Below are 23,335 nucleotides of genomic sequence, written 5' to 3'. Positions count from 1 at the left end.
TCATTATGGTAATTAAAGCGTTCTCGAAAACAATTGTGCGACTTGGGAATGAAAAGAAAGTATGCGAATTAATGTGTGTTTGCGTTTCCTGCACAATTTTCACTTTTTCAAAACAGATTTTCTTTAATCTTTTAACCATGCTGGTTCTTTAATAACATATTAAAAATCGATTTTATATTCAAACTTTGTTTCTATGTAAAAAGAAGCTGGTGAAATTAAAAGAAAAATTAATAACATAATTAGTATTTATTTACAGAATGAACTACTTTTGAAAATAACATAAAATTTAATTAATTATATTAATTAACTGAATAAAAAACAAAATATTGTGAATTTAGAAAATAAGGTTAAAAATATAATTGTGTAAAAAGAGTATTCAAAGACTAATTTGTAATAAAATTAAAAAAAAAATGATTGTGATTTTAATTTCTAATTTTTATTGTTGTTGAAAAATGGGTTTATTTTAAAATTATAATTAATTAAAGGAAAATAAACTTTTAATAAAGTTTATAAAACCGGAAAGATTTTTATGAATTGAATGCACATTTATATTTTAAATTTAAAGAATAGATTAAATAATAACAAATTTATGTTGAAAAGAAGTATTTAAATATTAATAACAATATATTAATTTAATACGCCACAATTGCGAATATTTTATATATAGTATTGGCCTCTAATTAAATGCAATCAAAATATTTTATATTTTATTTAAAATAATTACACTATATTCTTTCTCCCATTATTCATTTTGTACACAAAACAAAATAGTTCCTCCTAAATTAAATCTTATATAAAATAAATGTGAAATGTAGCTGGTCACAGAGATGGCACACTTTTGAAAAATATATATTTGTTAAATAATTTATATTTTAAACAAAATTATGAATATTTTGTTGGGTATATTTTGTTCATTATAACCACTTATAAATGACGAAGCAAAAATTCAATAAAATATCAGCATTGGACGTTTGAAATTATATTTCACGACTCTTCAATTAATAACCAATCTAAATTTGATGCCTTTTGGTGTTTTGATCGAGATTACAATAGTTCCATAAATCTTCAATTGTATTTAGATGTGGACTTTACGTTGGTCAATAGGGAACCTCAATATTTTTATCTTTTAACCAAAAGCTTTGGATACAGGCATTTAAATACATAAAGTAATTGAGTAATTGAGTAATATCGTTGGTAAATGGTTCCACAACATCTCTCATAATGTCTCTATATACGAAATGGTTCATATTACTAGTAATGTTGTGAATTGGTCCTATACCGTTCCAAGGAAAGGAACCCTAGGCAAAACTTTTCCTCCACTGTGTCAAAGTTTTTATAGTTTATCTGGGATCCAAACTTTGATTAGGAGGAGGACGGTCTAATTTAATTATATCACTTCAAAATACCTTAAAACTAAATTCTGCAAGATAATACATTTTTGTGTAAGCTTTTAGTCTTGTTCCAATGGTTTCTTTACTGAAATATAGTTAAGTTTTGTTCATTCAGTCGACATCTGATTATTCTACTAGACACACTGATATTATATGACTCAATTAATTCATTTTTTACTTACCTAGAGGACAAGAAAGGATATTGTTTTTTGTTTGCTGCAGTATCAGCAATATTTAGTCCTTGATGTTTCATGTTAATTATTATACTCCTTTTCTCTGGAGTACAATGATTTTTTCTTCTCACTGAAAGTAAATTTATTTAATAAAGTAATAAATCCTACTGAGACTAAATTCTAACTATTAAGAATATTGTTGGATATATTCATAAAACGTAAATACATTTGAAAAGGCTATTTCTATGGCCAATCTAATTAGACTATTATATGCGTTTAAAATATAAATAATATAATTTTTATACTGACTGGACAAATTTGTTTAATTCTAATTTTTTCTTACCGCCACTGTAATTTGTTACAATTTACAAACGTAAACTTTTAATAAAATTTACAAATCGAGGTAGAACTATTTAAAATTAAAAATATACATTTTAAAATGATTAATTCGCTAAAATTAAAAAGAAATTTAGATAAAAAAAGAGTACAAATATAAATTACAATCAAAAATGGCAAAACAATATTGGTTTACTCTATTTTTCCACTTAAAATGCATATTTAAAAATGATTAGTAAATAATTCCCCCGAATCGAAAGTACCGCAGTGCGCAGCCGCGACGCTCCATCGCGAAGTTAGCTGACCAGACCCGCATTTGTTATGGTTTCGTGCAGTTGTCAGAACACCTGAGTTGCAGGCTCGCGTACTCGTCCAACCTCAACGAAAAAAAAAAAAAATGGCATAATCTCCAATCGGAGGTGCCACAGCGTCGTACATCCCCCGGTGATCAGATGGCTCCGCGTCCCGAAACGTTCAGTGACCGTGCGACCAGTGCGTGAGTGTTTGTGTGCGAACAGTGACGTACACGTCAAAGAAGACGAAACAAAAAATAAAAAACAACCAGCGACAAAAAGTCAATGTTTCCCGTAAAAAGCCAAAAGTATGCGTGACGACCCGTTCCCGAACAGATCGGAACAATGTACGAGGTCGGTTAGCCGGCCCAATTGAGACGAACCGACCGAACCGCATCTCGCATAACATGTACGGACCTGGGAAGAATGAGTCCGGTACGACGATCGCGTGCATCTACGATACGCCGTGCGATCCGGCCGACAGCGACTACGAGAAGCTGTTCTGTCCGAACAACGAGCTCAGCGAGCCGCCGAAAACCAGGAGCGACAGACTGAAAACGGGATCCAGCTGCCAGGCGCTCAAGCACGCCTGCAAAACGCTGCACAGGCTCGACGATTTCCACAAGGAGAAAATCGGATCCGGTTTCTTCTCGGAGGTGTTCAAGGTAAATGCACCCGACTTCATTCGCGGGCCCAATTCGATTTGGGCCTTTAATTGTCAGTGTTGTAGCAATACAAGTTCATTCAACAAATCAAACAATCAAATAAGATTTTCATACAAAAACATCGATAAAACTCAGGGAAAACAAACTGAAAAATACAAAAAAAGTTGTTGTGAAATTATAAATGGATTATTGATAAAATTATCTGGTTAATTTATTCTATGATTAACAAAAAATTGGTGATTGTCATCACTGATAAGTATGACACGTCCGATAAAGATTTACATTCCTGAAATACTTGACAAATCACTAAAATCTCCAAGTACCACAAGTAGGTGATTTTTTATTCACGTACCAGTTGCATAGTATCAATTCTTTTTGGAGCGTCGTCGTGTTTGCGGGTAAACAAAAATCCGTGAATAACCCGGCGTTTTATTTTGGTACTTGTGCGTGCGGGCTCGCCAACAAAAATGCAACACTTACCTTTCCACCAGCTGAAACGATTTCGAGAGGTTTCTCTCGCAAATAACTTTTGAACATTATGGTTCATTATTTTTTTTGTTATTTGTAACGTGAAATTCGCGACTTGAGCGAGAGTTGGAAACTGTAACGGGTCACATTTTCGGTCTGTACCGTTTTTAATCGGACAATTAGCTGTAAATTGCGTGTTATTTACCACAATTTAGACGGCATTAAATTTTACAGTTTCTGCGATAAAAATCTCTATAATATTCTTCCTTGATGGCCATTAAGAAAAGGCAGTTTAGGAATTAATAAACAATTATTTAAATTATATTGTTGCTTTGTGGCTGAAATTCATATTTTGTATTAAAACTAAAAAACTAGATTTTATTCTATATTTTAATATATTTTTGTATTTAAAGTAAGAAATAATTGAAAACATGTTTAATTGGATTAGATATTTTTTGAATTTAGAAGAAAGTATGAAAAATTGTTGCTGAAACAGTTATTCAAAGATTATTTTGCAATAAAACTAGAAAAAGTTAAAAGAAACTAAAAAAAAATGTGTTGAAACATTTATTCAAAGTTTAATACTTAATAAAACTAATAAAATGAAGAATGATTTAAATTATTTTTATAAATATGTGTAATTTAAAAAAATAGCAAATGTTTGTTCCCAATAAAAAATATTTTTAGTTTAATTCTTTGCAATAAAAAAGATATATAAAATTTGAATTGAAATAATTTAAAGATTAATCTGTAATAAAATGGATAAGACAAGATTAATTTTTGTCATTTTTAATTTAATTAATTATTATTAATTAATAAAGTACATAATTTTAACAATTAGCAATTAATTGTCCTCAAGTGAAAATGTTGACTGATAAAACATATTTAATTATTTCAAAACTTTTATTTATAAATGTACATAATTTAAACAATTATCAAATAATTGACCCCAATCGAAAATATTCTTTGTCTAATTTAATAATACTTTGTGAATTTAGAAGAAAGAATAAAGAATATAAATAAATTTGTAATTAAACTGATAAAACAAGATTAATCTATATTATTTCAAAACTTTTGTTTAATACACGTACATAATTTAAATAATTAACAAATATAATTGTCCCCAATTGAAAATATTTTTAGTTTAATTAAGTAATACATTTTGAATTTATATGAAAGCATAAAGAATATATAAAATTTGAGTTGAAATAATTATTCAAAGATTAATTTGTAATTAAACTGATAAAACAACATAAATTTTTGCATAATTTAAATAGTTAGTAAATAATTGGTCCAATTGGAAATATTTTTAGTTTAATTAAGTAATACATTTTGAATTTAAAAGAAAGCATAAAGAATATATAAAATTTGAGTTGAAATAACTATTCAAAGATTAATTTGTAACAAAAACAGATAAAACAACATTAATTTGTGTTATTTCAAAATTTTTTTTGTTTATAAATGTGCATAATTTAAATAATTAGCAAATAATTGTCCCCAATTGGAAATATTTTTAGTTTAATTAAGTAATACATTTTGAATTTAAAGAAAGCATAAAGAATATATAAAATTTGAGTTGAAATAATTATTGAAAGATTAAATTGTAATTAAACTAATAAAACAACATTAATTTTTGTTATTTCAAAACTTTTTTTGTTTATAAATTTGCATAATTTATATAATTAGCAAATAATTGTCCCCAATTGGAAATATTTTTAGTTTAATTAGTTGAATTTAGAATAAAGCAAAAAAATATATAAAGTTCGAGTTGAAATAATTATTCAAAGTTTAATTTGTAATTAAACTAATAAAACAAGATTAATTTTTGTTATTTCAAAACATTTTTGTTTATAAATGTGCATGATTTAAGTAATTAGCAAATAATTTTCCTCAATTGAAAATAATTGCATTGAAATGATGATTGATAACTATTCAAAGAATATTTTGTAGTAAAACTGATAATAAAAATTAATTTTTGTTTGTTTGTAACAAAATTAATAAAATTTGTCTTGAAAAAAATATTTAGAATATTTTTCAGTAAAACTGATTCTTTTATTATTCCATTGTATTTTCTTTAATAAAACTGATGAAAAGGATTATTTTTATTTTTTCAGTGTATTATTTTTGTTTATAAATGTATTTAATTTTAATATTTAACCAATAATTGTCATTAATGATAAAATTTATATAAAACTAACAAAATAACATTAATTATAATAGTTTTGATCCATTTTTCTACTTAAAAATGCGCATGTGCGTGTATTTCATTCAACAATTAGAGTGTAGAAAAATTTAATACAGTTTCTGCCATAAAAAAACAGATAAGAATATTCTCGTCAATTCGGAACTAACGAACAAACATTCCGATTGTGTTCACGTCGTTTTACGTCCGACGACGAGGATTTCACAACAACGACGCACAGAACGAACGGATGAATCCGCCTCGAATAAAAAAAAACAATGGACCGATTCACGTTGAAACGCACGAATATTTTTTATGTAACCACTGCGACGTAACGTAACGGAACGCCGGAATTTTCGTTGCGATGCGAAGAATTACGCTACACATACGAACGTATCGGCGGAGTGAATGTGCGAATTAAAAATCGTCGCTTTCAATCTTTCTTCCTTCACTTTCAACGCTCCGTGTTTTTTTTTCGTTCTTAATAGATTCACCGTGCTGAGACAATATTTGTGGATATGGAGAGAAAAATCTGTTACAAGATGACGACGACAGGTGTTATTGGAAAGGATATTAATTAATTGGGGAGCGTGCGCACGATTATTTTCTTTCTCTTCGCGTCGGAAACGAAACTGAAATGTTTGTGAGTCGGTTTTAGAAAGCTTCCATAGTCGAATGAGTCTTTTTAATTTTGATTTTCTATGGTTGTCTATTAAAATAGTTATACGGAGTGGTTAAAAGGTTAAATATTATGGTGGCAACTATTTTATTTAATGTGAACCGTTAAAATAATATTAACTTACTAATGTTGTTTTCTACTGTATTCTAAAAAGTAATTATTTCTTGTACTAGAAATTATATTTTTCTTAATTGAGCTGGACTCTAAATGACTTACTAAATTAGTAACGTTTAATTACATTAATCCACATTCATTCAGGAGGCAGTCATTTTTAAATAAATTAATTTTAGACTAGTTACTAAAAATTGATGGTCTCCACTGTTCTGTGGTCCAGTGAATGTGATCCTGGGCAAATCAAAATCGGGTTTTCACATTCTTAGTAGAAAGCAGGGGTTTTTTGCAGGTCACTGACCTTCTTCTCACAGTCCTTGAACTAATTTCAGCAAGCCCAATTTCCTCCAGGCCGTTTAATTTGAGTAGACGATAAGAATTGATTATTATTTGACATTCAAATTATCCAGTTGTCGATTTTCTTGAAGTTTGTTGAACTCGCCCCATATTTTTCGTAGCTACGTGTACCACCAGGAGGATCACTATAATTTTCTTAATAATACGCTAAGAAAAGGACCTTAAGAATCTCACTTATTTCTCTTAGTTTTTGTAATGCTATCGAAAACCGTTTTAACCGACTGAATTTTGAGAGTGACATCAAGCACGACAGAAATAGTAAAAGTCTGCAAATTTGCTTCATAGTGGGAATCTTTTACTTCTCTGTCATGCATTCTTATTCTATAAAATGTTGCATATATTTTTCTGAATTGAGCTGGACATAAATATAACAATATTAGTTTTAATAGGAATTTTTAATGATTAAATCTGTGTCATTTAATTCAATAACATCGATGCTTTGGCCATTTCATCAATTCATAATCATAATTTTGTATTTGTGTTTAGGATCATTTTCATATTGAAATACATTTTTAAAAGCATCATTTCTTCAGTATACGGGAGCAAATTGTTGTTTTATACATCAGTTTAAGGGGGCTTGTCACAGAAGTATTGAAGCATCCCTATGACATAATTGAACCTCCACCATGGGTATGCGTATAAAAATCTTTTTATATACTTTTGTCTCTGTATGATGTTTAAGTTAAGCATGACCATCATATTTTTATATATTAATTTAAACTAAAAACTATTTTTTGTTTATAAATGTGCATAATTTAAATAATTAGCAAATAATTGTCCCCAATTGAAAATACATTTAGTTTAATTAAGTTTTGAATTTAAAAGAAAGAATAAATAATATATAAAATTTGAGTTGAAATAACTATTTAAAGATTAATTTGTAATTAAACTGATAAAACAACATTAATTTTCTTTATTTCAAAACTTTTTTTTTATAAATGTGGATAATTTAAGTAATTAGCAAATAATTGTCCCTACTTGAAAATATTTTTAGTATGTGTAATTCAAATAGATAATTTGAGTTGAAATAATTATTCAAAGACTAATTTATAATTAAACTGATAAAACAACATTAATTTTTGTTATTTCAAAACTTTTTTTGTTTATAAATGTTCATAATATTAAATAATTAGCAAATAATTGCCCCCAATTGGAAATATTTTTAGTTTAATTAAGTTATACATTTTGAATTTAAAAGAAAGAATAAAGAATATATAAAATTTGAGTTGAAATAACTATTTAAAGATTAATTTGTAATTAAACTGATAAAACAACATTAATTTTCTTTATTTCAAAACTTTTTTTTATAAATATGCATAATTTAAGTAATTAGCAAATAATTGTCCCCAATTGAAAATATTTTTAGTATGTATAATTCAAATATATAATTTGAGTTGAAATAATTATTCAAAGGTTAATTTATAATTAAACTGATAAAACAACATTAATTTTTGATATTTCAAAACTTTTTTTGTTTATGAATGTGCATAATTTAAATAATTAGCAAATAATTGTCCCCAAGTGGAAATATTCTTAGTTTAATTAGTTGAATTTAGAATAAAGCAAAAATTCGAGTTGAAATAATTATTTAAAGTTTAATTTGTAATTAAACTAATAAAACAAGATTAATTTTTATTTCAAAACGTTTATAAATAAATGTGCATGATTTAAGTAATTAGCAAATAATTGTCCTCAATTGAAAATATTGATTGACATGATGATTGATAACTATTCAAAGAATATGTTGTAATAAAATTGATAATAAATATTAACTTTTGTTATTTCAATGTATTTATTTGTTGATTTACTAATGTACATAATTTAAATAATAATTTACCATAAACTATAAAAAATATATATAAAATTTCTGTCGAAATGATTATTCAAAGCATAATTTGTAATAAAATTAATAAAATTTTATAATCTAATTATTCACATTATTTTTTAGTAAAACTGATTATTTTATTATTCCATTGTATTTTTTAAAAACTATTAATCTCTACTGTTCTGTGGTCCAGTGAATGTGATCCTGAGGAAATCAAAATTGGAATTTCACATTTCTTCCAGGTTGGTTTAAATTTCGGTTGACAATAATATTGAATTGTTTTTTGACATTCTAATTATCCAGATCCTTGTCGTACGAGAGTTTGGAGTAAATCTGGAAATTTGCAAACTTTTAGACGTCCAGGAATAATGGTTTCGGTGGTATTATTGGTGGAATTGTTTTCTCAAATGGGTTTTTAAAAATATAGCAATAGTTTTTGCCTAGAGAATGAATTCAAATACTAATAATAATATTTCATTTTATCTATGCCCAACAGATGTAAAACAACTATAACTAATGATGGACGACATATTCTTTATTAAAATTATTATTGATTAGTTTAAATTACATTTAATGTCAAGCTAAAAACAAATAATATGTGAATTAACTTTATGTGTGTATTTAACTTTAAATTGGTTTAAAATAAATTATTATAAATTATTATTAAATTATAAATGAAACAAAATTCAAAGGTTTACAAAAATACCCTTAGACTTTTCCTCTATGTGTAATTTATTTAATAAGTTGCGATAATATGGCCACACTACTGAAGTTGTGCAACTACTTCACTTCAATTTGTCTTAATTGATAAGATAGTAAGGATTCCAAGGATACCGATAATTAGTTTTTTAGTTGTGCCACTTCACCTTGTTTGCACGTTTTTAATACATACAGGGATTCACCGTCTAAATACCCCCTCAATATTTTATTCGCAGTTGCGACTGGATGACTTTTGTCCATTCCCATTAAAACCATGTGTTTGTTGCAAAGAGAAACTGGGTCATTAAAAAGGTAATAGTCCTTAACCTCGCGTACTCCATATACGAACCGTGTTAAGGTGTTACAAACGACGTCAGTCATTTTTTTTTTTAATCTCGTTTGCAACAATTGCAGTTTTTACTGAATCACTGTTTAAAAATAAAAGTGTCGCGGTTCTTTCGTTATCTTCTGTTGTGTTTTTTGCGGTTTTTACGATTGTCCACACATTGGTTTTTTGTGGTGTGTATTTTTGACTTGTTTACCACTTTATTTGCAATCGTTGTGGATTTGCTGTGAGTGGAAAACGTTTGCGAAACGTACGTGCACATATCAATCTGTCGAGTTGACACGTTTTCAGTTTGTAAATCTGTGTATTGGCGAAACGGCGACGCGAAAATCCGATTAGGCAATTTATGAAGCTATAAAAATATGATCCAATGACTAAAACTTTTGGCAATGTTAAAAATATCAAATAAATAATAATTCAATTTTATGTTTTATTTATTTATGACATCTTTATCACTTTTATTAGTTTTTATGGATTATTTATTTATTACAGGATAATTCACGTAACTTATCGATTTATTTATGGAGAACGGAATAGGCATTAATTTAATTTTTCTATAACAATTATAACTTGACTTACAACACTACTTTTAAAATTTATTCTGAACAAAATTTCGTTTCCGGTTTCGCCGGAAGTGATATCAACTTTATTATTTTCATTGGGACACCTTGTATATTTTTGGATCTTTAGTACTATCCTATAAGGAGCCATTATTAGCACTCCCAAATTTTATACAGGGTGTTCGTTATTTACCTTAAAACATCAGTAATTTAGTTGTTTTCAGTGGAACACAGTTGTACTATACTGATTATTATTTAATTGATTAATACTTAAAAATTTAAAATGTTTTTATGGCATACATGGTGTGTCATTGAAAATAAAGTTATTGATGTTTCAAGATATCAAAATTAAACGTAAATAATGGACACTAATAATGGACGTATAAATTTTGTGAGAACTAATGATGACTTCGTAATAAAACTTAAATAACGAACTCACTGTATAAAATTTTGTAGAATTAATAGTGGTTTCTTATTGGATGATTCTTGGTTAACATGTACTCCAAAAATGAACTTTCCAGCAGCAAATTTGGTGATTTTAAAGATATTTTAGTTAGATTATCTATCAATCTATCAAAATTTTGGAAAAAAAAATAATTAACTCAAAAACTATTGGATTTAGGTATAGGACATAGTACAGCCATTTTATTTGTAATTACAAGTAAAAATGAAAAATATAAAAATATACAGGGTGTTCCATTGAAAATAACAAAGTTGATGTCGTTTCATGTCGAAGCCGAAAATGAAGTTTGGTCCAAAATAAATGAAAAAAAATAGTTCAATACATATTACAACTTCTAAAAAAATTTGAATTCAATACCTTACTTGCTTTTCCGCAATTTACTACAAAATTTCAGTTCGATTTAAATTCGAAGATTGTGAAGGTTTCTTCAATACACAGATCCCATTTAATTAGATCATCAATCTGGAATTGGAAAAATATTAATTAACTCAAAAACTATTGGGTTTAGATATAGGAGGACATAGTATAACCATTTTATTTGTAATTACAAGTAGAAGTGAAAATTCCAAAAATATACAGGGTGTTCCATGGGAAATAACAAAATTGATGTTCTGTCATGTCGAAATCGAAAATGTAATTTCCAAAATAAATTAGAAAAATAGTTTGAATCATATTACAACTGCTAAAAAAAAATTGAAATTAATACCTTACTTGTTTTTCCAACATTTTCTACAAAATTTTATTTGGATAAATGTGAAGATTGTGAAGGTTTCTTCAAAACATCGATCCCAATTAATTGGATCATCAATCTGTTAAAATTTTGGAAAAATATTAATTAATTCAAAAACTATTGGGTTTAGATATAGGACATAATCATTTTGTTTGTAATTACAAGTAGAAGTGAAAATTCCAAAAATATACAGGGTGTTCCATGGGAAATAACAAAATTGATGTTCTGTCAAGTCGAAACCGAAAATGTAATTTCCAAAATAAATTAGAAAAATAGTTTGAATCATATTACAACTGCTAAAAAAAATTGAAATTAATACCTTACTTGTTTTTCCAACATTTTCTACAAAATTTTATTTGGATTTAAATGTGAAGATTGTGAAGGTTTCTTCAAAACATCGATCCCAATTAATTGTATCATCAATCTGTTAAAATTTTGGAAAAATATTAATTAATTCAAAAACTATTGGGTTTAGATATAGGACATAATCATTTTATTTGTAATTACAAGTAGAAGTGAAAATTCCAAAAATATACAGGGTGTTCCATGGGAAATAACAAAATTGATGTTCTGTCAAGTCGAAACCGAAAATGTAATTTCCAAAATAAATTAGAAAAATAGTTTGAATCATATTACAACTGATAAAAAAAATTGAAATTAATACCTTACTTGTTTTTCCAACATTTTCTACAAAATTTTATTTGGATTTAAATGTGAAGATTGTGAAGGTTTCTTCAAAACATCGATCCCAATTAATTGGATCATCAATCTGTTAAAATTTTGGAAAAATATTAATTAACTCAAAAACTATTGGGTTTAGATATAGGACATAGTATAATCATTATATTTGTAATTACAAGTAGAAGTGAAAATTCCAAAAATATACAGGGTGTTCCATTGGAAATAACAAAGTTGATGTTCTGTCATGTCGAAACCGAAAATGTAATTTCCAAAATAAATTAGAAAAATAGTTTGAATCATATTACAACTGATAAAAAAAATGAAATCAGTACCTTACTTACTTTTCCACAATTTTCTGCAAAATTTTATTTAGATTTAAATGCGTCCAATTAATTGGACTATAATTCTGTCAAAATTTTGGAAAAATATGTAAAAACTACGTTTAGGTATGTGACATGGTATAGCCATTTTATTTGCAATTACATGTAGAACTGAAAAATCCAAAAATATACAGAGTATTCCAAAGTTGATGCTTTGTCATGTTGAAACTGAAAATGAAATTTTGTCCAAAGTAAATTAGAAAAATAGTTCAAATCACATTACAACTACTATAAAAATTTGAAAACAATACCTTACTTGCTTTTCCACAAAATTTTAATTGGATTTAAATGTGAACATTCTGGAGATCCCTTCAAAACATCGATCTTGTCCCTGAAAATTCATTTTTTAACTATACGTATTAAATATTTTTATGACATTTTTGGTGTTGTTGCTGAAATACAAATTTAACAGACATATTCCACATTATTATTTATTTTCCTTTGAGTTCTTTTGAACATTTTTCTCAGTTGATAATCTTTCTTCTTCTCTTATAATTTAAAATTGTACAAGTAACTACACTTTTTGAAATAATAAATCTTTTGGCAATATTGCTTGCTAAATAATTGAAACTTTTTTTTAAGATCATCAGAGTAAGAGGCATTTTTCTTCGATATTAAAAGCAAACCAAATATGTGGAGCACTTAATAGTTTTATTTAGAAAATAATAGATATAGTTAGTTACTTTCTTTATGTCGTATTATATTTTGTAAATTAAATATACCATTGAAGCGTATACTGCCTTTAAAATAGTATTTAAGTAAGTTTATTCAGCAAAACATTTTATTAAATTAAAATACATCGTGTACTTTTTAGGTTGTTGGGTTAGGTCAAGTTAGGGTAATAAACGGTCAAAAATAGAGCCAATTATATTAGTTTTCTTGCTTAATCAATTTATTGTTTTCTAATTCGGATGCAACGGGTAAATATTTTTATAAATTCCTTGTTATTGCATCGGAACAAAACAAAAAACTCGGGGATCGGTGGGCGGACGTCCTATAAATAAAATCCCCGATGACTAATCCGAAAATTTCGCAGGATTCCTGTCAACACGCACTCACATACGATTGACGCAATTTCCCGTTGCAATTTTTTCCTCGCACATTTTACAACGTGTGTTTGAGCGTTATCTCGCCGTTTGTTTGACGTTCGTGCTAATTTTACCTGCCACGTTTAATATTTACTTTTTATTGTTTTATTGTTTAATTAATTTACGGCCCCGAACTATATAAAAAAATCGGTTCACAATTGAACCGTCTATCTATCATCCAGTCAACTGTCGTACTTGACTGTGTGTTTTCCCCGAAACAAAATTGCGATAATCAAACGACATTGACCAATTTTGTTGTTATTGTTGTTTAATTAAAGTGCATTTACGTGTTTGGCGTCCTTATTAACAAATTACACAACGGACTCGGCACCAACGGTCGACAGAATCTTTTCGTAAAGGTGGAAAAATCGATTTTCCTCTTCGCGTTATGTATTTTGGGTCGCGGAATTTTTGGATTCGGGCCATTTGGCATTTGATCCGTCCCCGATTTATCGGACCAGGAAATCGATGAAACGTACGCAAAATTCGCGGTGATTCTCCGGCGAGAAAATCACTTCGTCATCCGCAACACATGGCCGATGAATATGATGTGTCACACGAAATCGTTGAAAAAATTGAAAAGCTATGCTCGTCCGTGCGCTCCAGTTTTCTATGTTATTTATTGTTTTGAGGCACACTAGTTTCTATGCTTTGAACATGTTACTTATATTTTATTCATTTCAATTTGTAAATTAACCGTCAGAAAATTAGTAAGCTTAAAAAATTAATAAGGAAGGCCATGTTTAAAAATATGAATATAAAAAATTATTATAGTTTCTTTTGAAGGCAAGTTGAATGCAATATTTTTTAGTTATTAGTTCACATATGAATTAATAAATAAAATATTACGAGTGAATTTCATTAGTTTTATAAGTGTTGAGTTGATTTGAATTTGAAAATTTTAATAAACGCTGGATAAAAACAGGTTAAAAAATGATTAATGAATAAAATGATCTTTCCTCTTTTGTAGATTTAATGTTTTTATAATAACTTGGATTTTCTTTTGTATACACACATTGAAATGAATTTTATTAGTTTTCTAAACGTTGGATTAATTAGAATTGGAACATTTTAAGTAAAGCTGGATAAAAACATGTTAGAAAATATAATCTCACAAAATTAACATATTCTCTATTGTAACTTACATATACTTAAAGAAAAATCGAGATTTTCTTGTGCACACAACGTTTTACATTTGAATTTAAAATTTTATTAAATTCTACGTCTAAAGTAATAAATAATATATTAAAAATTAATTTTATTAGTTTTCTAAACGTTGGATTTTTTAGAATTGGAAAATTTTAGCAAAATCTGAATAAAAACTTATTATTATTATTATTTTTTTAAGAATAATGGAGTTTCATTTTTGTGGAAAATTGTGGAAAAGCAAGTAAGGTATTAATTTCAAATTTTTTTCTAATTTATTTTGGACAAAATTTCATTTTCGGTTTCGAGATGACAGGACATCAACTTTGTTAATTTCAGTGGAAAACCACTTTTGGATTTGTCAGTTCTACATCTAATTGCAAATAAAATAACTATACCATGTACTATACCTAAACCCAATAGTTATGGAATTAATGCAATATTTTTTAGTTATTAGTTCACATATGAATTAATAAATAAAATATTACGAGTGAATTTCATTAGTTTTATAAGTGTTGAGTTGATTTGAATTTGAAAATTTTAATAAACGCTGGATAAAAACAGGTTAAAAAATGATTAATGGATAAAATTATCTTTCCTCTTTTGTAGATTTAATTTTTTTTTATAATAATATGGATTTTCTTTTGTATATACACATTGAAATGAATTTTATTAGTTTTCTAAACGTTGGATTAATTAGAATTGGAACATTTTAAGAAAAGCTGGATAAAAACATGTTAGAAAATATAATCTCACAAAATTAACATGTTCTCTATTGTAACTTACATATACTTAAAGAAAAATCGAGATTTTCTTGTGCACACAACGTTTTACATTTGAATTTAAAATTTTATTAAATTCTACGCCTAAAGTAATAAATAATATATTAAAAATTACTTTTATTAGTTTTCTAAACGTTGGATTCTTTAGAATTGGAAAATTTTAGCAAAATCTGGATAAAAACTTATAAAATATTATTTCACAAAATTAATATTGTCTCCATTGTAGATTTTATTTTTTTTAAGAATACTGGAGTTTCATTTTTGTATACTCACATTAAAATGAATTTTATTAGTTTTCTAAATATTAGGTTGTTTGAAATTGGAAAATTTTTCAAAAGTTGGACAAAAACATTAAAAAATATAATCATACAAAATTTATATTAGAGAGAAATGAATTTTTATTAAATTCTTCAACAAAAGTAATAAATAATAATTTTATTAATTTTCTAAACGTTGGATTGTTTAGAATTGGAAAATAGAAATTAGCAAAAAAGGACAAAAACTTGTTAATAAATAGAATCTCTCAAATTTAATATTCTCTCTTAGTTTTTATTTTTTTTAAGAAAAATGGAGTTTACTATTTGTATACTCACATTAAAATGAATTTTATTAGTTTTATAATTATTAGGTTGTTTAGAATTGGAAAATTTTAGTGAAAGTTAGATAAAAACTTATTAGAAAATATAATCTCACAAAATTAATATGTTTTCTTTTGTAGCTTATATATTTTTAAAGAAAAATCCAGATTGGAATTGGAAAATTTTAGTGAAAGCTGGATAAAAACATATTAAAAAACCACACAAAATTAATATTCTATTTTTTTACTTTATATATTTTTAGAGAAAAATGCAGTTTTATTTAAACACAACCTTTTACATTTGAATTTAAATTTTTTATAAAATTCTTCATGTAAAATAATAAATAATTTGTTAAAAATGAATTGTGTTAGTTTTTTAAACGTTAGACTCTTTAGAATTGGAAAATTTTAGTAAAAGTTGTATAAAAACTTCTAAAGTAATAAATAATATATTAAAAATTAATTTAATTAGTTTTCTAAACGTTGGATTGTTTAGAATTGAAAAATTTTAGCAAAAAATGGACAAAAAGTTGTTAATAAATACAATCTCATAAAATTAATATTCTCTCTTTTGTAGTTTTTATTTTTTTTAAGAAAAATGGAGCTAAAACTGTACAAAAACATTAAAAATTAAATCACACAAAATTAATATTTTATCTCTTGTACTTTATTTAGAGAAAAAATGGGCTTTTATTTAGACATAACATTTTACATTTGAATATAGGATTTTTACTAAATTCTACATGTAAAATAATAAATAATATGTTAAAAATGAATTGTGCTAGTTTTGTAAACGTTGAACTCTTTAGAATTGGAAAATTTTAGTAAAAGCTGGATAAAACTTATTACAAAATATTATCTCACAAAATTAATATGTTCTCTTTTGTAACTTATATATTTTTAAAGAAGAATCGAGATTCTTTTTTACACTTGAATTTAAAATTTTTATTAAATTCTACACATAAAATAATGAATAATATATTAAAAATTAATTTTAATAATTGTCTAAAGGCTGGATTGTTTATAAATGGAAAATTTTAGCAAAAACTGGACAAAAACTTATTAAAAAATATAATCTTAGAAAATTAATATTCTCTCTTTTGTAGATATTATTTTTTACAGAAAAAAAAAATATTAGGTTGTTCCAAATTGGAAAATTTTGACAAAAGATGGACAAAAAGTTGAAATATTTTAGCAAAAGTTGGACAAAAACATATTAAAAATATAACCCTACAAAATTAATATTTTATATATGATAAATGGATTGGATTCTTTAGAACTGAAAAATTTTAGCAAAATCTAGATGAAAACTTGTTATAAAATATTATCTCACATAATTAATTATGTTCTCTTTTGGAACTTATATATTTTTAAAGAAAAATCAAGATTCTTTTTTACATACAACTTTTTACACTTGAATTTAAAATTTTTATTAAATTCTACATATAAAATAATGAATTAAAAATTATTTTTATTAGTTTTCTAAATGTTGAAATTGGAAAATTTTAGCAAAAGCTGAACAAAAAGTTGTTAAAAATTATAATCTCATAAAATTATTCACATATATTTTCTTTTGTAGATTTTATTTTTTTAAAAAAAATACAATTTATATACTCGCATTTTAATGAATTTTATTAGTTTTCTAAATATTAGGTTGTTTGGAATTGGAAAATTTTAACAAAAGCTCGACAAAAACATATTAAAAATAATAATCATACAAAATTAGTATTCCTTCTTTTGTACTTTATATATTTTTAGAGAGAAATTAATTTTTATTTAGACACAATTTTTTATATTTAAATTTAACGTAAACTAGTTTCTAGTTTATTTAATTTATTAATTTTGTTTGCAGTTAAATTAATTTTATTAACATGATAAATGGTTTTTATTATTGCCTTTTCATTCTGTTAAAAAAAGCTACAAAGATATTTTTATTCAAGAATTTCGTTTTGTTTTTAATTAGCGGCGACAGAAAAAGTGCCCATAAAAAACCGGAAGTATCAATTAGTCTAGAACCGAATGGGAAACGATAATTGACTTATTATGAGAATCTTTGAACAAAACGAGACTTATTTACGATCTTGTTTGGAAATCTTTTATATTTTCTTTCCTTTTTCGTACCCAATTAAAGTATTTCGTCTTATTTGTTTATATTAATGTTGGCGTAAGAGTTTCCAAATAAATACGTTACAAAGTGAACGTCAATTAATGACTCAGACAGTTTCCCCTTCGAACTTTTGGGGTTGAATGAAAGGTTTAACGTCCGTCTCCGTAAGCAATAAGTCGCAAACTCTCCCTCGCTTATAAAACACCTTTGGGCTATTTTTAGCCCGGTCGGGGCCCGTACGTAATTTCACATTTTCAAATTGAATTGTGCCATAGGCGACCAAAGCGAATTTGCGAATAACAATTCCGTGGATCGATTAGCGTTAGTGTGTCGCGTAGATTTTCTAACATAAGGCCCCGGAATTCACGATCAGAAAACGCGTCAGATGGTCGCTGGTCGCCGGTCGCCCACATGGCGTTGTCCGCGTTCAAGTTTCACCCAGATAAAATTTCCAACGGCCACCGCGAACCACGACGGCGATCTTTCTTTCGACAATGTTAAAATGCACATAAAAAAATAATGTTTTGTTTATTAAAATCTCAAATCTCGCAACGGACCGTGGGAGGAACCAGCTCGTAAACTGTCTCGTGTCAAGTGCAACGGAACAAAAAAATAATTACGGGATCTGTCCTCGAAAATCGGTACAAATTACGAAATTATCGCGGTGACTATAAAAACGTAATTCAATAATCGTAAACCGAAAAGGTAAAATTGGATAAATTCACTTAAAACCGGTCGATTGATCGCAGGACAAATCGATTTTGTTGTTGTTTTGTTCGCATTTACCTTGAGGTTTTCGTATTTTCGCTGGACAGATAACCAGATAAAAATAGAACAGACAGTCATAATAATGGTTAACGTAAAAAAAAAACATAAATAAACAACGAAAATTACATTATCCGATTGGATAACATTGCTTTTCGAAGCAAAGCGGAAAACCTAGGACAACTGATACTTATGTATCGGCGTTGATGGTCCAAAAGCTGTACAACGTCGATCTCTCCATAAGCCATGGGCTAAATTACTTATTAAGTTACTGCTATTACTAAGTTACTTCTTGTGAAATACAAATTCAAGTACCTAATTGATCTGAACATTCAATTATACTTTAATAAATCTGCGGTCTTCGTAGAATAATTACTTCTTCTGTATACCGAAAAATAATTTTAAATGCCAAAATAATCTAAATGTTCAATAATACTTTAATAAATTTATAGTCTACATAGATAATCTGCACTTTATATTTTTTTCATAGATGGGTAAGACAATATATTGTTTTCTTCTATATGTAAAATAAATATCACTTCTTATATACACTGAAAAATAAATTTAAATGCCATATTGAGCTAAAAATTTAATTAATTCTGGAGTCTACAAAAATAATCTACACTTTATATCTTTTCCATAGATAGGTAACACAGTTTATTGTTTTCTTCTATATGCAAAATAAAAATCACTTCTTTTGTACACTGTAAAATAAATTTAAAACTAAATTGACCGAAAAATTTAATTCTAATTTAGTAATTCTGGAGTCTACATAAATAATCTACACTTTATATCTTGACTATAGAAGGGTAACACAATATTATGTTATCTTCTATATGCAAAATAAAAATCACTCCTTTTGTACACTGAAAAATAAATTTAAATGCCAATTTGATCTAAAAATTCAATAATATTTTAATAATTCTTCAATCTACATAGATAATCAGAACTTTTATATCATCTCTATAGATATACATACAATATATTGTTCCCTTCTATATGTAATATAAATATCACTTTTATGTACATTGAAAAATAAATTTAAATGCCAAATTAATTTAAAAATTCAATTATACTTTAATAATTCTCCAATGTACGTAATTCTGCAGTCTACAAGATAATCTGGACTTTTATCCCTTTTCCAAAGATGGGCAACACAATATATTGTTTTCTTCTATATGTAATATAAATATCACTTCTTCTGTACATTGTAAAATAAATTTAAATGTTAATTAATCTAAAAATTCAATTATATTTTAGTAATTCTGTAGTCTACATAGATAATCTGCACTTTATATATTTTCCAAAGATGGGTAATACAATATATTGTTTTATTCTATATGTAAAATAAATATCATTTCTTCTGTACACTGAAAAATAGATTTAAATGCCAAATTCATCTTAAAATTCAATAATACTTAAATAATTCTGCAGTCTACAAAGAAATCTGGACTTTTATCTCTTTTCCATAGATGGGTAACACAATATATTGTTTCCTTCTATATGTAATATAAATATCACTTTTTATGTATATTGAAAAATAAATTTAAATGTAAAATTAATCTAAAAATTCAATTATATTTTAGTAATTCTGCTGTCTACATAGATAATCTGCACTTTATATCTTTTCCAAAGATGGGTAATACAATATATTGTTTTCTTTTATATGTAAATTAAATATCATTTCTTCTGTACACTGAAAAATAAATTTAAATACCAAATTCATCTAAAAATTCAATAATACTTTAATAATTCTCCAGTTTACATAGATAATATGCATTTTATCTGTTTTCCATAAATGGTAACACAATATATTGTCTTCTTCTACATGTAAAATAAATATTACTTCTTCTTTACACTGAAAAATAAGTTTAAATGCCAAATTAAACTAAAAATCCTATAATACTTTACATAATCTGCATTTATTTCTTCTCCACAGATGGGTAACATAATATTTGTTTTCCTTTGATACGATATTGTCGGTATAGAAAATAACATTATTCGTTGTATACATCTATCGTCAATATCATTTGTTATGTAAATTTACATAATTTATAATACTTTATTAATTTATAAGTTTACATATAAATAATAGAATAACTTAACCTAATTTGTATGTGAACTAAACTTGGTTTTAGGTTTTTAAAACCATTGGGTTGGGAAACATCGACATCAGCATTTAGCCAACAAGCAAAATTTGCTATTGGTCAAACTAGAAAAACTAGCTGCAACACTAAAAAACATTCTCTAAAAGAACACACACACGGGACACAGTTAAACCCACTTCCTGTCCAAGAACAAACATATGAAAAAAAAAAGAACGGAATCAAAACGGCGAAACGAAAGCGAAATCGATTCCGGTCAATCGGATTTCGCCTTTTGTCCGTCAATTGGCAACGTTTTCGTGTCGCTCATTTTTTTTGTCGTGCCGCGTAATCGAAGGTATTTAAAACCTTTTTTTATTAATTGTAAGCGCATTAACAAATTCTTGAGAAGATTTTGTTCTTAACGGATCGTGAAAGCGTGATTTATTGGGTGATTGTACGTGAGTCCTCTTGAATTTTGCAAGAGGTTTTATGTAATTGTGTTTTTGATATTTCTCACAAATGTTTGAAAAGTTCAAATTTGTACGAGCGTCAATTTTTAGATTCGTTTTTAGTATATTTGTTTTTCAAAGCTAACCATTGCAATAAATATAAATCGTTGGTTTTTGAATAAACAAGTGCTTAAATTACTTAAAATGTTTCATTCCTGTTAAAGTCACAAATATTAGTATTAGTAGACGTTATTGATTCATTTTATATGGAGTACTAAGTATATACATAGCATTTGTTATTGACATCTTAATATCTTATTAATATTCTTCACTTATTGAGTTTTTTCCTTTTAATTTATAAATTTAAATTTGTGAATATCTGATACTTTTATGCCTTTCATTAAACTGAATAATTGGTTTTTGAATAAACAAAAACCTACTATTTTTATTATTATCTCCTCTGATTATATTTTTTCTTTTTAATTTAAAAATCTATAAGAAAATTTATGAAATTATTTAATATTATAATCAATTTACATAATTGGTTTCTGAATACAATTTATTTTTATTATTATTTCCTTCAATTTTATAATCTATAAGAAAATTTGTAAATTTATGAAAATTTTAAACATTTTAGTTTCTTGTTATTTGAATAAATAAGTGCTTAAATTACTTAAATTGTTTAATTTCAATTAAAGTAAATTTATTTAATTTTTATAATCGATAAAAAATTGTAAATTTATGAAAATTTTAAAATTTCTAATCAATTTAACTTCTTTTTTGAATAAATAAGTGCTTAATATACTTAAATTGTTTAATTTCAATTAAAGTGAATATGTATAAATTTATTACTTTTATTACTGACTTCGCTTATTGTCAATTTTTCTTTTAATTTTATAATCACAAGAAAATTTGTTAACTTAAAAAAATTTTTAAACATTCTAGTGAATTTAAATAATCAAGTTTTTACTCAAATTATTGATTTTCAATTAAAATAAATAATATATGGTTCGTATTTTTATTATTAACTTCACTTTCTGTAATTTCCCTTTAATTTTATAGTTTATAAGAAAATTTTTAAATTTATGAATTTTTTAAATTTAATTTCTTGTTATTTGTATAAATTAGTGCTAAAATTACTTAAATTGTTTAATTTCAATTAAAGTGAATTTATTTAATTTTATAATCGATAAAAAAATCGTAATTACTTTTTTTGAATAAATTAGTGGTTAATTTACTTAAATTGTTTAATTTCAATTAAAGTGAATATATATTTATTGTCTTTTTTTGTAATTTTTTCTTTTAATTTTATAATCTACAAGAAAATTTGTTGAAAATTTTTAAACATTCCAATGAATTTAAATTTTTGAATTAACAAGTTTTTTTACTTAAATTATTTATTTTCAATTAAAATGACCTTCAATTTCTGTATTTTCTCTTTAATTTTATAGTCTATAAGAAAACTTTTTAATAAATTTAAATTCTTGTTATTTGTGCTTAAATTACTTAAATTGTTTAATTTCAGGTAAAATAAATATGTATGTTTTTACTATTTTTATTATTATCTTTACTTTGTGTATTTTTCCTCTCATTTTATAATCTATAAGAAATTTTTGTTTGTTAATTTATCAAAATTTTTAAACATTTTAGTAGTTAAATGAATTTTGGTTCATCAGGATTTTGAATATAAAAATGCTTAAATTACATTTTAATTATATTTTACTTACATAATCTATGAGAAAATTTGTTAATTTATGAAAATTTTTAAACATTCTGCCCAATTTAAATTGGTTTTTAAATAAATATGTTTAAATTACTTAGTATTTTTATTATTATCTTCACTCTTTGTATTTTTTCCCTTTAATTTTATAATTTATAAGACAATATGTAAATTTATTAAATATTCTAGTGACTTTAAGACCTTGGGTCTTGAATACATAAGTATCTAATTTATTTAAATTGTTTAATACTAACTAAAGTAAATTTATTACGTAC

General features: G+C 25.7%; 1 protein-coding gene and 1 long non-coding RNA gene across 3 annotated transcripts in view; one reads left to right on the top strand and one right to left on the bottom strand.

The window, feature by feature from the left end:
* Positions 1 to 771: 771 nt before the first annotated feature.
* LOC126265489 (uncharacterized) lies at positions 772 to 2,263 on the bottom strand. The gene is made up of 3 exons (XR_007547970.1): positions 2,164 to 2,263; positions 1,574 to 1,694; positions 772 to 1,476 (listed from the first exon to the last, which is right to left on the bottom strand). It is a non-coding gene; the product is annotated as an uncharacterized LOC126265489 (long non-coding RNA).
* LOC109597137 (dual specificity testis-specific protein kinase 2) overlaps positions 2,237 to 23,335 on the top strand; it is a 30,089-nt gene continuing 8,990 nt past the window's right edge. For both annotated transcript variants that reach the window (XR_007547969.1, XM_049967056.1), the window contains exon 1: positions 2,237 to 2,858. Coding sequence is in view for 1 of the 2 variants with exons in the window: in XM_049967056.1 (XP_049823013.1) it covers positions 2,601 to 2,858 (258 nt within the window). In the remaining variant the exon portion in view is untranslated. The remainder of the gene's footprint in view (positions 2,859 to 23,335) is intronic.

Source organism: Aethina tumida, chromosome 5 (assembly GCF_024364675.1).
Source record: "Aethina tumida isolate Nest 87 chromosome 5, icAetTumi1.1, whole genome shotgun sequence".
Taxonomy (NCBI): Eukaryota; Metazoa; Arthropoda; class Insecta; order Coleoptera; family Nitidulidae; genus Aethina; species Aethina tumida.
Note: the sequence above shows the minus strand (reverse complement) of the source record. Positions and strands in the feature narration are given on the sequence as shown.